General features: G+C 42.2%; 1 protein-coding gene across 4 annotated transcripts in view; it reads left to right on the top strand.

Moving 5' to 3' along the window:
• Positions 1–16,457, top strand: part of SPNS2 (SPNS lysolipid transporter 2, sphingosine-1-phosphate) — a 136,143-nt gene that overhangs the window by 85,464 nt on the left and 34,222 nt on the right. For 3 of the 4 annotated variants that reach the window (XR_007164853.2, XM_066979816.1, XM_048067907.2), the window contains exons 6-9: positions 1,521–1,663; positions 2,850–3,002; positions 4,604–4,793; positions 11,536–11,601. Coding sequence is in view for 2 of the 4 variants with exons in the window: in XM_066979816.1 (XP_066835917.1) it covers positions 1,521–1,663; positions 2,850–3,002; positions 4,604–4,793; positions 11,536–11,601 (552 nt within the window). In the remaining 2 variants the exon portion in view is untranslated. The remainder of the gene's footprint in view (positions 1–1,520; positions 1,664–2,849; positions 3,003–4,603; positions 4,794–11,535; positions 11,602–16,457) is intronic. The other variant, XR_010825793.1, reaches the window with a different exon arrangement.

Here is a 16,457-nt window from a genome sequence, read left to right as displayed (position 1 = left end):
GACTGTCTGCAAGGCTGTACCCCTTATGGGATCGTGATTTCCACCGTAAATGATACGTTGATGCATGATTCCCTGACTGTGTGAAATCGTGGGAATCTGTAAGACAAGTTCCACACTTCCATGAGGATTGCTTAGGACAGGATTGCTTAGTTTTGTTAGCCAAACAGCACATGTCGAAAGCTTCCAGACATCAGTGTAAAGGAGCCTCTGTTCTTTTGGCAATCATTGTACTTCTGCAAGATGTACTAGATTTGCCAACATGATGCTTCCCTATGTGATGCCCTGTGGCCTCCAGCTCTGGGGGAGGCCAGGAATACTCAGTGGGCTGGAGAAGGCAGAAGGGCACTTTGGCTAGTGGCATCTTTGGATCTAGCAGGAATGCCAGTGTTTTACTGGAACATTGCTGAGTATCAACGGATATTGTCCTGTCAGGGGAGTAAGCCTCCAGATAAAAATCAGAGACTTGAAATTGTATGGCCCTAGAAAATACCGGCATTTCCTTTTCTTGTTTGTTTTCGTTCAACAGTGCTATGTCTTGTGTTCAACTGTGATAAGAATACTGTATCGAGCTTCATTTATCCCTGGATAAGGGACATTCCTACATTCCTGACTTTCCAGTTCTAAAATATTTTTTTGTCTTCCATTACTTCCCCAGAAGCGTTCTGGATTTGTCTTCTTTGCATGTGTAATACTACTCTATGTGTAAAGACCATTTTAAGGTATTATTGGAAGCACATATTTTTGGATCAGGAATTTTATTTTGAAAATGGCATGTGTAGAAGAGATGATAATTCACTGAAAATCCGTGTTTCTATTTTCCTAACAGAACCATTTTCCATGCTAACAATAATGGAATTTCAGTGTCAAAACAAGAATCACATTCATAGCTCGTAAAACACTATGGAATGTTTGCATTTTTGTCTAGTGATTGACAGAAAGGATTGGAAACTCGGAAACTAAGTCTTGAATGTGTCATTTTTCTGTCTTCCAGCTTGAATTTTCATTGTTTCTTAGTCTGCTGCACACTGAGGTAATCGCTGAAAGCTGCCTGAAAATGAGAAACCATTGCAGATTAGATAGAAGAACACAGAAAGGGTTGCATGTCAAGCAAGGATTTTCAAAACCAACATGCTCCCCAGATCCAGAAATCTTTCACCTGGGTTCATTGCCCTTAAAAGGCTTTTAAACTCTCCCAGAAATTAGTTGGTCTCTTAGCACAGCTGGGTGCAGGTTTCCAAAGAGTTAAACATCACCCAGAATCTTGGTAGTGTAATTACACAAATAAATGGACTGCCTTAATCAGAGTATTCTCAAAGCTTCATGCTTGCAAAGTGAGATAAGAGAGTCCCGGGCATGACAGGGAGGAAGGAAAGGAGCAGATGCCTCAGTGTGCTCACAGATTCTGGATAGCCATAAAGAGCTGGGTTGCTGAAATGAAACTAATGTAATCTGTTTCTTACTGGCTAGTCAAATCAAACACTGCTGACTTCCTGTGCTATTTTCCTGTTCCTTTCTCACAGGTATCTCCACTCCTAGGAATGATAACAGGGACACTCATATTGATATTTGTACCCGCTGCTAAAAGAGGAAATGTTGAACAACTTGGGGGACAGCTGAAGGCTCGGACCTCATGGCTAAGAGACATGAAGGCACTGATTAGAAAGTAAGAACACCCTGCTAAAGTATGCTTTGCCTCTACTGCTTAATGTGAACATCAGATGGCCTGTACTTAACACTGTGAGATTGGAAAGTAGCATCGTGCAAGGAGTTGCAGAAAACTTGGTGTGTGAGCCTAGGAAAGAAAATCACAGTTACATTTTCACTAGATGTTGACTGTGATGACAAAGATGAATTCCATCTTTTGCTCCAACTTTTCCAGGATTCAGATCTAAGAGTCTGCTTTGTTTGGCTCATTTGTCAGACTAATTATGGCTTTTGAAGTGTGGAAATTGCTGTGTTCCTGTATTAATTGTTGTGCCACTGTTGTTCAGATGTCCTTTTATATCCTTTTATATGTACCTTATATCCATTTTCTTCCTTGAAAAAGCTACTCTGCTGAGTGGAGAGTTCAATTCCAAAGCAATTTAAGAGGAGAAAATACACAAAAGCTTGCACTACATGGCAAGTTTAAATATATATATATATATATATATAACCACATGTGACTGCATGTGCATAGAATGTGGTTGGATGCTTGTATATCTGCATAAAAGATCACACACTTATGACTTTTTAAACAGCTGCACTTGCTTCCAGAATGCTTGCCTTTGAATGTGCAAATATTTGTGTGTGTAAATTCAGTGTTACCTTGGAATTCTGATGTGAAACCTGTGGTGTCCTTCATTCTTCTTAGAACTGCTGGCTAGGATGTCTTCCTGGTGTTGTCACCCAGTACCAAAGGGCTATGAAAAGTGGTGATGTTTAATTTATTGGTATTTTTATATTACTTATTTTGGTGGTTTATCCAAATAGCAAGCATATAGTAACCTGGAAATAACATGGATGGGGAGGGAGAGGTGGAACTGGTAATTCGGGTAACCAGGTGACATTACGGTGATAGTGCTGTAATTCACACATCACATCTTAGTGATCAAGTACTGATCGTCTCCTGAAAGGGTCCCAAAAAAGTGGTCCCCTTGAAGCACCTCTGAAGAGTTAAGCACGTTATTATCAGTAGAACATCATATATGAAGAAATATTTCCTGCCTCTTCTTCTCCATTTCTTTGTAGCTCGTGTTATCTCTGCCCCTTGGCAAAGGGAGGTAAGTAGTGGTTCCTCTCCTGGTGCCCTCGCTCTTTCAGTTTTCCCTCTAAACCTTCTCTTGGTTTTGCCTCTCGTGTCTCCACAGCCGCAGCTATGTGTTCTCGTCACTGGCCACCTCAGCTGTCTCTTTTGCCACTGGGGCGCTCGGCATGTGGATCCCTCTCTACCTTCACAGAGCACAAGTTGTGCAGAAGACTGCAGAGACTTGCAACTCGCAGCCCTGTGGCACCAAAGATAGGTGAGATTCATACACCACTGCTTTAAAGAGGGGGGAGAGAGGGTGGGGCCTTATTTACCAGAGGAAACAGGCAAGTCCCATGGAGTCAAGTCACTAGAATGTCTGTAATTTCCTGGAGATCCTTGCAACAATGATAGGAAATGCTGGGATTGTAAACTGGATTTTATTTCTCCTCTTTTCTTCATTGCATGAAGTCAAACCAAGGCAGAAGTGATGACCTCAGCTCAGTCTTAGTTCCCAGGCTACTGTACAGAAGCAGAAAAAAGACAGCTGTCTTTGCCTTAGAAAATGGTTGGAGAACTGAGAGAGAATGAGGTTTCTTAAGACCCACACTGATTTCCATGATAGCAGTGGAATCGGCTGGCATGTCGGGGTAGCCAAGGTAGTGACTATAATTCAGGGCTTGGACTGGTTCCCCTAAAGGCTGCAGGAACTGGCCCCGAAGGCTTTTATTTCTGTGGGAGGGAGGACTTCACTGTGTTTCATTGCTCTGTATGCTATTGTGTGTACTGAGTTTTGCTGAAGATTGGTGCAAAGATCTCGGAGACTTTGGTTTAGATTGCTTGATGTTACATGGTGGTGTTTTTTCAGATCCAGTTATATAATGTAGCTTGCAGCACATACGCTGTGAGAAGTAATTCATTGTTTTGTGCTTTACCATAATAGCACAGAGCATAAAATGCTAAAAAAAGTGTATTTCTCCAGGTGAATAAAAGATATGAAAAACTGTCTTCTGCCAGCTCTTTTGCTTTTCAGCTTGTGAGGGAAGAATAACATTAGGAAAGCCTTCTTGCTCTAGCTGACACAATCTCATCACAGGTAAACTACTTAGTGGTTTGGAGTACCGTCAACTAGAGCACCCAGCGGGCAGCCTTGGTCTATTCTGAAAAATGCAGTGAGCAGAAAATACAGCTTCAGTCAGACTGCCCATCTGCTGTTCACAAAGACAAGTTTTCCACTCCTTGATGACACCTATGTTTTGAGCTACCCTGGAGCTACTTTCATGTAGTTGCCAAAGACTCTGTAGCCTGAGTCCTGCACATACAATACTGAGAAACCTTGACAGCTCCTGCTCTTGAATTTAAATAAATGCATTTTGTATGTGTATTGTAACAGCAAAATAATCTAATCAGCCTTCTTTGAAATGGGCTGGAAGGAGTTAGAAAATTGCTGGTGTTTGTCGTCTTGTTAGGTTTCCATTTCCTTAAGCTTCCAAGTGCCTGCTCTGTCCATGTTTTCCCTTACATGATCATTGTGCAGGTTATTACTTAGGGTTTTTTGTACTTAATTAGCTATACAATGCACTTTGTAGGGAGCTAAGTTCCACACAAAGAAGCAGTATGAGCCCTTTGCATCTCTGTGGGTTGATCAATGCCTTTGTACAAGGCTGAATTTCATCTGCTGTTTTCCTTAATTTCAGTGGAAGGGTGCTGCAAACACAAACACTCAGGATGTAGCTCATTTGTTTTATTTTAAACATGCAAAACCAATGTCCAGATTGTCATCAGCCAGTTTACCCTAATAATTTGTTCATAGGTCATCCCCATTTTGGGGAAAAAATCCAGAAAAATAACTGACTCTTTTTTTTTTTTTTTTAATAGCTTGATCTTTGGAGCAATCACATGCTTCACCGGTTTCCTGGGTGTTATCACAGGAGCTGGGGCAACCAAATGGTGCCGCTTAAAAACCCAGCGAGCTGATCCTCTTGTCTGTGCTGTTGGCATGCTGGGGTCAGCCATCTTCATCTGTCTGATCTTCGTTGCTGCCAAGAGCAGCATTGTGGGAGCCTATGTAAGTATAATCCTTTGCATATGTCAGTCTTCTGTCTACCAAACACCTTAGAAGATTGAGTGCATTGTCCCCTGCAGGAAGGCTTAGATGTTTTTCCCACTCTGAATGTCCTTTATTTTTCCCTTTGGCATATTGACACTGTATAGATGTGCTTGGAAGGAAAATGTATTTCATTGTTTATCTCCTCTTACTGTCATCAGAATTTAGACCTGGGCATTTAGCTCTTGCATAGAAACTCACAGTTCCCTGTCTTTGGGTTGTTCTCTCTGTACCTCTATCCGTAACGCCATTGCTCTTGCCTAATGGTTTGGTACAGGAAAATTGGCAGCTTCCCTTACAATAAGGGTTTTGTAGCAGCAGTGATATCGAATTGTAATTACAATATAACTTGTCTGTGGGCATGCTTTTGGCTACTTGTAAGTACCATTAATTTCCATAACTAAGTAGCTTGCTGCAAACCAACAGTAATTACCACATAAGTTCAATTTGTTGTTGTTTTCTATATTACCATAGCACCTGACATTCTAGTCATAGCTCAGGAATACACAATACTTGATGCTGCACAAATGCAGATTTAAAAATGGTCCCTCCAGAGCATTTATAACCTAAGGATATAAAAAGACATCAGATAGATCCAGACAAATAGTGTGAAGGGAGAAGGAAAAACTCAAGATAATGTATAATAATCTGGTCTGAGGTATGACTCTTGCTTTCAGGAAAGAGTGGAAATCCAGTACACTGAAGAGGTCTCAGGTTCTTTTTCAGTGTAATAGAGAGAAGCTTGATAACTTTTTGAAGGGACAGCTTGAAATGGTTTGAGTAGTGGGATAATTTCTGAAAGCCTACCCTAGTCTCCACACAGCAGTGCACACTTCAGCAATCAATGAGAATTTGTTTACAGTTAATCAAACAAACCATCTATTGCAGTTCCTCGCTTCTCTGTATTTCTAGCACTAGCGTAACCACGGTTATTTTCTAAGTATTTGAATAGCTGCCATCACAACAGGGGAACACAAGAAGAAAGAATGGAAGTTTAAAAACATGAACACAGAACCAAGAATGCCTACTCTGGCTATTTAGAAAGTGTCAGGAGATTCTGGACCTCTGGCTCATGGCATGGCCTACAGCTAACCTTTGATTCAATGATCAGCAGAAAAATGACCACCTGGGACAACCTGTAAGAGGGTGTTACTGGTTGGCAAAACATTAGCCTTCCCTTCATTCTCAGCTGTCTCTGAAAGAAGAGATCTGTCAGATCCCGCTGCCTGCCCCTCCCCTCCACTTCTTTGTGCAGTCAGACCTGTGATTTTCTCCTTTGCCAGACCTGATGACAGACATGTTCATTTGTGCTGCTTAGTCTCTTTATGCAGAAAGTCCTCCCTTTCTAAGCTGGAAATACTGTTTTCAAAAAATGTGCAATGAAAGGTGGTTATTGGTCTCATTTTCTTTTTTTTTTTTTCAATTCTCAAGACGGCAGCTTTTTAGCTTCCATATTTCCATGTGACTATTCTGCATTGTGTAAATATATAAATATAGATGGTATTATTTAACCAGTCTTAGAAACAATTTATTTTATGATGCACGAGCAGTAAATCTAATAAAGAGTCAATGATGTGCAAAGGAAGCTCTATCTGCATATGGAGGGGGTATAAAGAATATAAGCCTATTTGCTGACGCTCTTAGGCTGATGCATACATTTGTTGCAGGTAACACTGTCTATCTGTAGCCCTAAATGTGCTTTCTCTGTTGCTAGAAGAGTATTGCATGTAAAGTAGATAGGAGAGTCTAGTTAAAGTACCAAATGGGGAATCTGAGATCTGAACTCTCTTTATCAATTCTAGATGTGATGGGGGCAAGTTATTTGTTTTACCTCTGCAAAATGAGAATTCTCAACTTACAAACTTACCTTAGATCATTAATGATTGTAAATCACCTGAAGTTAAGAGATCTGTGGATAAGCCACCCACTATAAATTTATATAAGAAAAAAAAAAGTGACCCAACATCTGTTATTGATGCTGTTTAGTGTTACAGGTGCTAACCCCACTGAGAGAACAGGTCTATTTTGGAGCTACCAATGTCAAGGTATTACCATGGTGGTGCTATATATTAGTTGAATTGACTTTTCAAGGCAGGTTTCAAACATGAACCCTTATTTTTCCACACCATTCAATGTTACTGCAATCTTACAGATGCCATGAGTGTTTAATTTCCTTTTATTTCACTGGGAGACCTGTTCTGCAGGGCCGCATGGTGTAGCAGTGCCTCTGCAGTTAAAACTACCTGTTTTAAGTCTCATTGGTTCAAAATGAAGCAGGCTTTGTTCTCTGACTCTGAAGTTGGAAAACCTAGATTTGATGGACGACATGATAGATTAGGTCACCCTCCTTATCTCAAGATCCACGATAACAGCTTGTTCTGGAAAGGATAAGGTACAAGTTGTGGGTGGCTTTTCTCATCTCTGATAGCTTCCTTTACAGCTGTGTCCTGGCTCTCATCCTGAAACAGGATCAGCAGCATCCTTGAGTTCTGTATGACCACAAAAAGCGAGAGTAATGTTCCAGTCAGCTCCCCAGCATGGTGGTATTTCCCCACCTTCTGTACCATGACTGCCCTTAGACTTCTGTCACTGGTCATACCATGTTAAAATGTTAAAGTTACTGCATTTGGATCTCTCTTTGTTTCAGAGCATTAAAATTATCACTTCCAACATTTAGATAGCTAGACTTGGAGTTTAACCTCAAACATAAAGGTCCATAAGAGACCAAGAATTGCTTGGCTTGTTTGTTTTTTGAAAAGACCTAAATATCTTTTAGTGTGGCCACATTGCCCCTTACACGCTGTCAGCTCTCTGCTGTCTTCCTCCCCTGAACATGCATATGTTCTTCCTCGTGCACGGTCCTGTCTTGCAGGTGGTTTGGTCCCTGAGGGCAGCTTCTATTCCTCTTCTGTAGCAGCCCCTTCTCCTTGGAGCAGATAGACAGACTTCTTTATTTATCCCATCTTTTCATATTAATCCAGTAAATTATTGGCAGCAGTAGAGTGCCTGGAAAGGTAAAATAAAACAGCGTTCTGTATCATTTAGCTGCCCAGACACTTGTATTTCTGTCTTTATACTATCTTGCTTTGCTGTATAGTGCAAACAGTTCTTACTCTGTTTTCCTTGCAGCATGTGTTCTAGTGTGTTGTATTCCAGCTCCTTAAAGCAACAATTTGTATATCTTCCGGTCTCACTCTTTCTGAAATGTGTGCTCTTTGAAATATTGGTTTTCAAACCTGTCTCTTGAAACCCATTAGCTGGATGGCATCATTGTATCATACTGCTCAGACATTTCAACAGAGTATTTTAGACTGGTTTAAGTCTCCAGGTGATTAGAGAGAGATGTTCTGCCTCCTTCTGACATTGTTCCAAGCTCCTGTTGTACCTCAATTTCAGCATCCATTTCAATTCCTCAAAGACATTTCATGATATTGCAGAAACAACAACTCCCAGGCTAAGCCTTTGCCATAGAGCTTTTACAGCATCTCAGTGTCAGCTCCAGGGAGCTTTCTGTTGACATGGTGTTGGTGACTTATCTGCTTCCAAGGCATCCATATTGCCCAGCACTGAGATGGAGTTAGGCTTGCTTCAAATTGAAGAGTACATGTGGGAGTCTTAGCCACCATTTCAAAGAGAACTTCAAATAATGAAGATGCAAACAGATACACACACTTTGCAAATAGCCATAGAGGGAGTTTATAACCTACTTAGATCTTGCTGGGAGAGCTGCTGGTGTGACAGCTCTGAAGTCTACTTTACTTATCATTTTTTGGAATCAGAATTTGCTAACTCTGATCACATAAACAGAAAGACTTCAGGGGGACTGAACTTCTATCGGCTTATCAAAGATGAGCAACTGGATACCAAGAGGAGATGGTGAGATATTATACAACACAGCTGGATTCAGGAGAGGATCTATCTCTCGAGCTGAAATCTCACTGTAAAATGAGGGTTCTAAAAGTGTGTGAGGAGTTAAAACCATGACCATTTCAGGAGCTATCGATCCGTTCTGGAGGCTGCCCTATTTGCAGTAAGCATCCCTAGAGCCTCTCTCCAGCAGAAATGCTGCATATCCTCATATGCCCTTTGTGGTGGATGAACTCATTTTTACAAATCCCCATTAGCAGCTGACTCTTTTTTTAATGTCAGTATCTTTTGTCCTACTTTTTGATCTTCCTCCTGTTCCTCTTTTTCTTTTACCAGTATCCACATGAGGCACGTGTTTCATGGAAAAGCATTGGGTGAAATGCACACTCAGTAATTCAGGTCTGGTGTTCTGAAGTTAGTAACATTTCAGTGATTCATAGGACTTAGGCTGAATTCCTGCAGAAGAGGGCAAGTTTTACTTGCTGTGTGTAACAGCCCCCGTGTGTGTGTGTGTGTAACTTATATAACCTTAAGGCAAGCAGTTGCCTGTTTCCAGTGTTTTATGAACAGGCAGGGCACGTCGATGCTGCATTCAGAAGCGTGATAACATCTTTCCCAAGCTCAGTTTAATCTATCCAGCTGCAGAACTCCAGCAACAGTGGCTGCAAAGCTGTGATAGGGCAGATTTCAGTGCAGGTCATGAGAGCCCATCTGGGGATCTGGTCTGCCCTTGCTGCATGTCACTTAACTTCTGTCAGCACCTTAATTCTTTGGATCTGTCTGTCTTAGCTAGGCAGTTCAGCTGAGCTCAAGGCAGACCAGTGGACAGTGGGAAAGTGGAAAGAGGAGACTTCCTAGCTCAGCAGCTGGACCGTAACTGGCTCAGACACCATCACGGAGGAAGCAGGTCCAGTCACTGAAAGAGGGGATAGGGAGGGGGAAGGTATGGGAAACAAAAATAATTTTAGAAACAAATAGAGGAAGAAGCTTTCTGTAGGTCAGTGCGTAAGTGTTGCTAAATAAAGCAGTCTATTCCTGGCAGTGACATGGTGGTCGGAGGGGTATAGGCGATCTCGAGCAGGGTGTGGGAAAGGAGACTGCTGTAGTCACGTCAGATCATAACCACGGATCTCTGAGTTCCTCCTCCCACCCCAAACTGCTCCTGTGCAAGGAACAGGGGCCGGGTTGGGGCTGTGAGTGTCAGAGCTTACCAGGCAACCACGAAATGACATTCATCTGAATGTTTCCTCAGAGCAAAGCGTGTTGTGTATTTCTGGCTGCTTTTGTTTCATCAATATGTTGTACCCAACTCAACATAACAAAAGCTGAACCTAAGGTTATTAAAAGGGGAATCTTCAGTTACCTGAATCCAAACCTCCATAGCTGCTCATCTCCAGCTGCCAGAAGGGATTGCAGAAGGAATGTTTTCTCTCTAGATACAATAACAACAAAAAGCTGAGGGGTGAGGTGGGTTAGCTGGGCAAAAAGCAACCTTTGGGGGAGATCCAGTAAAGGGTTTTGCTTGCCTCCTTACTGGAGAGGAGCAGGGGGGATCATCCTTACAAGTCTGATTATTTAAGCAGTGCTTCATCTATGTGCTCTTCATAATACACAAAGGAAGATGGAAATGTGTGTCTGGAAGATTTTGTCTCCTTCTTTTTTGTTCTGTTGAACCTACTTTTCTTTGTTAAATTGTTAACCTACAGCATAAAAGCAAAGGGTCGACAACTGAAATACAGGGAAAAAGCTTTCTGATGTGGGCAGTGTTCCCCTTGAAACTGTGTCACCCCTTGCTCCGTTGGGCTCAGTTTGATGAACATTTCTTTTAATGATGAGACCAGGTTAAATCAGTTTCTTCTCTTGGTGATCACTTCCAGTTCTTCAACTGCTCTAACTGTTTGCAGAACCATTTAGTGAACTGCATCAGGGAACTGACTTGAGTTAAAAATAAGCAAAACAAGCCCCTCTTACTCCACCTCCTCAACAAGAGATTCTTTGCCCCGTAGCAGTTTCCTGATCCGAATCCCTGCTTGGCCCCATTGTACAAGCACAAGAGAGAAGGCAGCTTGGGGATGGGAGTAAGTGAGGAAGGGCTGCCAGAGGTGGAAAGGGTGTGTGGTGGCTGTTTATACCACACCACCTCAAAAAGAAGCTCTCAGCCCACTATATACATAGGGTTTTTAATGTGTCTTGTTGACAGTCTCCACAGAGTCAAGAGTTGTAGCTCACTACAAAAAAGCGATGTTGCAAAGCCCATACCTAAGTCCTGTCTTGACTGCACCTAGGTATTAGCAACATAAAACTTGTTATAGTGGCTAGATTTATGTCCCCCTCAAAAAGGACAGCAATATGCTAGCAGGGGAGGGCAGGGATCTTGCACGTGGTGGGTGTTTGGTTTGCTACAGAGTTTAACAGAGAACTTGGAGCCTAGCGATGAAAATGCCTGTTCTGGGGAGTTGGGGCTTTCTGACTTCCCTAACTGACCTTTGGAAACAGAATGATTTCAGCGTGGAAGTCCAGGGCTGTCGCTTCTGTTTGGCTTCTCATCTTCATCTGTTACCAAAGGTGTCAGCCTTATATTTATCTGTCCTGTAGATCATAAACAGTTTATACTAATGAAGCTGCAGGCCAACCCTCTCAGGGCTCAGATAAACATCTATGGGTTTCTAGTACTCAGGATAACCACAACGTTAACCAGAAGTGGATTGTGTACAGAAGAATCCTTTGAATGGGTTTGAGACAAATAAGCGACAAAAGGAAAGTTTGTGACAGGTTATTTTTCCCTTAAATGTCAAGTGAATAAATCTTCTCCTTTTTGTGTGTTTTGTTACAACAGATTTGCATTTTTATTGGAGAAACTCTTCTGTTTTCAAACTGGGCTATCACAGCAGACATACTAATGGTGAGTGTACCTTGGAACAGCATCTTTCTCTTCTGGGGGCCAGAGCAGTTTGTCAACTTGCAAGAACAACCTGAAGTTCACATCTTCATTTCAATGCCTAGTCCCTAGTTCAGCCTGTTCTATGTTTGTCTAAGGGATGCCATCACTGGATTCAAATAGTTTCCCCAAATGTTAAGTATTTTCATAAAACCCCACATGTAAAGAACTCAGTCAGCATTTCCTAATAGCACATTAGTAAATTTTGTTATCAATAACTCAGCTTTGTTCTGTAATAGGAAATCCTTCCCTCCCTCCCTCCTCTGACCACAAAGGCAGCCATCTACCTCTCTCTTTGGCTTAACTCCAGCAAACCTAGCATTCAACACATACACAATAGAAAACCTCTGGAAAAGAAGAGAGGAAAAGAAAGTATAAAGAATTTTTGGACTATGTCCACCTTGTTCAAGAGGAAACTGTCTGGGATTTTTCACCTTGTGTCCTTCATTTTCCATTCTCTCTCCATAGCGCTTTTTAAGTCTTTCAAATCAGCAGGCTGATGTTAGCAACTAGATTTTTGGCTGAAATAGTCTGCACGTTTGCTAAACAGCCTTGCATGTTTGCTGATGCTGCCATCAGAGACATACAGAGCCTTTCAAATACCTTGAAATCCCATTGTGAGGGAGGTTTCTTGTTGCTTATTGTTTGAAAAAGAAGGAAACTAGGGCACAGAACCATTACAGGACTTGCCCGAGGTCTTTTGGCAGGTTGTTGACTAAGCTAAAAATACAATCAGTCTGGCATCAATAGAAAACTCCCTTGACTTTTATTTGTTGCTTATGCAAACATCAACAAGAAAGCAATCTGGCTCAGTGTTTCTAGATGTAAAGATACAGGGGTTAATACATTGATTCAGCAAAGAACTTCAAGCTCCTGCTTAAATTCTGTTTATGGTTTAAGTTCAAGGTTGTGTTTATATTTTAAGATGGCTCTGTAGCTGCCGTAATTGCATTGCCTGAACAGATCTTTCAATCTTTCACTCATTTGTGCAGAGAACGCTTTGTGAGGTAGGGCAGTATGGTTAATGCCACATCTCTTGGGTATGAATAAGGCACAGAAGCAAAGGTTGTCAGTATACCTCAGGACTGTTAGAAAGCTTTTAATTTCTGAGGCTTGCTCCTCCTACCAATTTAGCTTCAGCGTAGGCCGAGCAGGTGTTCACTCTGTACTTATATTGGTTTTGCAGCTTGTGCTGATTTCAAGGCTGTCGCTGCCGCTCATTCAGTGGTATCTCAACATTTAGACAGATGTGCAGTCTACAGACAGCTGTGCCGAGGAAGAAGTTATAGTACAGTATTTGTAGTTGCTCATTACTGCCTCCTGCCAGAGCTTTCTGTCACATCCTGTCTTTGGCAATGAGATTCACAGGAGTGCTCCCAACTCTCTGCTCAAAATTAGCGTATATAGCAGATCTTTTATATCCTCCCTAGCACTGCCTGAAAGAGGTAAAGGACAGGGTATGGAGCACATCTGCAGTCCTCCAGCAGTGGCTCTCAAAGAGCAGCTCAGGTGGCAAACGCTGCTGTCAGCAAGGCTCCGCTGGATGAAGGGGATCTGCTGGACACGTTCAAGGTCCTACAGAAAATCTGTGCCAGAAAGAACTGAAATCTGACCTCTGTTGTCTCAAGGTAACCCCAAAAGGCATTCTTCTCCCCCCCAAAAAAAACATTATATGAAATGTACTAAGGATGCCATCGTTATTCCATTTTAATTACTGAGCTTTTTTGTGTTGATTTCAATGTGACTTTGGAATCCTGTAGCTTTTTAATAGCTTTTATAGGTTTGCCATCTGTTTTGTATGAGCAACATCATATAGTCAGTTGCATTTTGCACGGTTGCATTTGCGGTTGTATATATTGCTTTAGTGAAAAAGAGGGAAAAAAATCCTCCTTAAGAAATGATTGGAAATAATTGGAAAAATCTTCTTAGTTCCAATTCTGAAAACACAAGAAGGAAACTAAAAGCATGTTAAAAACTGGATTTTGGTAACTGATGCCAACTCTTAAGCTAGCTGTTCTCTTGCCTGTTCAGACAAATGAACTGGAGTGTCATATCTAATGCCCAGCTTAATGCATTATCAGCATGAGTAGAACTGTAAAAGTGCCATATAAATAAATGTAAACGTCCGCTTAGATCAATGCAAGCCTGTAAGCAGATGGTCTGAAGTAGGTTTATATTACACAAGGGGTTTGAGAGGATGTTTTGTCAGACAATAGGTGAGAGCCAGGGCTATAGCCATGTTTGACAGACAGCTCTGTAGAAGTTCTAGCCAGAGAAAGGTGTGGATATCCTTCAGTGAGATGCACTTTAAATGTTTTGCAAATTAATTTCTACTGATTACTATTTATTTGGTGTAATCAGAAGTGTGTCTGTTCTTGCCTCAGGCTGGTAAGGAGTTTAAAAGCATTATTAGTGGAAGCCTAACAACACTTTAATCATATACATAAATATTATCTTATTTTCATAGACAAAAAGCTTTCAATACTGGCTGATTTCAGTGAGAGCAGACTTATGCCAGAAGCAAGGGTTTTGGTAACTGTATCCCAAGTGATTTATCATAGCTCTCCCAAGATTTGTAGATCTCACGACTGCTTAAGAGCCCTATCTGGCAAGTTGGTAAGCACCTTCAGAGGCTTTGCAAGTTTAATTTCCTTGGCAAAAAAGAAGAGTGTTTGCTTCGTATTTTCAAATTTGATTGTTGGCTCTTCATAGATTCGTGCTTCCACTGCTCTTCTGTTCTTGCCAGTGTGGCAGTCTGTCTGCAGTTCCTCAAGCTGACTGCAGTAAAAGGTGCTGAGGGCTAGGTTTGATAAACTGTCAGCACTGCAGAACGCACTGCACTGCCTGAGATTTTAAAAGGCTGATATTTGTTCCAAATGCAAATTTGTACAAAACAGGCCTTATTCTCCTGAGCACAACTCTCCAAATCTCCTCCCAGGCACATGTTCAGATGGTGCTTAGGGGAGGGAGGTGGTTCTTGTGGAGCACGCTAATTATGAAACAGATTTTATCAGCCATCTTTGCAAATTGGCCTCAAAATTACCAGAAACCCAAAGTAGCATTAAAACTGCCTTGTAACAGCAGTAATGAATGAGCTTCAGTGCAGCAGGCAAGCATGTAACATTGTGAGTGGTTGGGATTTTGTGGAGTCTGGTCCTAATAGTGGGGTTTTTCCTCTGTAGCACGTCTCAGAAATAAAGATGATGAACAGGGGCTTGGTGGCATTTTTGTGTGAGAGCCAGCAGACAGTTTGAAGGACCTCAGCTACAGCAATCATACCCTCATTAGCTCTTTGATGGGAAAAGCCATCCGTCACTTTATGCAAAGTCCTGACACTCATGCAAAAAAATAAATGCTCTCCCTATTTCCCTTTTCTTCTAAAACATTAGTTCCTTCTAAACGGAGGAAACCAGCCTTAGTGTTTTGCTGTATAGTCTAAGTCTTCCTTTAGTCTTGAAACAGGCTAAGACTGACTGTGGCTGAGCTACCACCCTGGAGAAAAAAGTGCCTTTTGTTCTGCCAACCCTCCCGATAAATAAAAGACAATTATTTATGCAGTGTAAAATACTGTGTATTTTTACAGCTGAAGAAACAGCGTTTCCAGAAGCAGCTCTCGTTGTTGCTTCTCTCAGTGAGCTCCCACACATCAGAGAGCTGAGCGTGCTGTGGTTTAGATTTTAGGGCAGGGAGGGAAACGCTTACGAACGGAGGTGCACAGCTTGCTTAGGGCACCTGCACGCAGCTCTGAGCAGGAAGGCTGTGCCTGGTGGCATTGCTGCAGTTCTCCTGTGGGCCAGGGGTTGTAGATGGATGTGTACTTCCACACGTGCTACGATGTGGAGACCAGATCAGCCTCCTTTTACTTCATGTAAAAGTTCCTTTTTAGACGGTGTCTGGCAGTGACTTGTCAGCGTGCACGAAGGGCTCTCAGGCTGCTTTCCATGGAGCACAGCCTTTGCCTGTCCTGAACACCCGGGCTGTTCCCCAGCTCTGCTGGGATGGGGTCCACCTGAGTTTTCTTTGCCGTTGGGAATGAAAGAGAGCAGTGTGTTGCCCTCAAGATTACTGTGTTACCCAGAAAGAGCAGCAGTTGTTTTAGAGCATAGTTTTCTCTCACGATCAGACAAACATCAGACCTTACCTCTTCGGCACAAGGCCTTCTGCTGGGAGAAGGGTGATCTCTCCTTGGCTTTCCTGGTGAGCTGGTTTCAGACCAACTCATTCTGCTGGTTTCTCTACAGGAAGGGAATGTCAGCAGCAAACCGTGCCCTTTCTGAGCCTCTATTTAGAGAGGAGAGCTTTGCCAGAGCCGCTTGGTCAGCCTTCCCACCCATCCTGTGTGCTGCCTGCTCTGAACCTGGAGGCAGAGATGAGCCAGGGCGATCCCACGGGCTTCCGCCTAGACCGCTGTGGCTCTCCCACCTCCAGTTTCTGTGGGATGGTCGAACCAGGCCTGGTCTGGTTTGAATTTATGTCTATTTTAGTATCAAAATGCCCCTTTAAGGTTGTAATTTACTGCTGCCTTCCTAGAACAGTGGCTAATGTTTGCTACCAGCTGCTTCCTCCCTATCGGAATAAAATGCTTTCTAAGCAGGGATAGGGTGGAGTACATTTTGGTGTCTTGGAGATGCTGGTTTAAGCCTTTTTTCCTCATCTTTTTAACATTTTAACAATTTAACATCTCATTTTTTAACATCTTTTTAGAGGAGGAAAAAATTTCACGTTCATTTTCTTGCTGAATGATCGGATGGGTTTAGTTTGGTTAGGTTTTTGTCACTTGAATTCCAGGCTAAGTTTACCAAGTGTTTTGGTGCTTTTTA

Source organism: Anser cygnoides, chromosome 18, assembly GCF_040182565.1.
Source record: "Anser cygnoides isolate HZ-2024a breed goose chromosome 18, Taihu_goose_T2T_genome, whole genome shotgun sequence".
Lineage (NCBI taxonomy): Eukaryota > Metazoa > Chordata > Aves > Anseriformes > Anatidae > Anser > Anser cygnoides.
The sequence above is the reverse complement of the archived record's forward strand: the minus strand, read 5'-3'. Positions and strand labels throughout refer to the sequence as shown.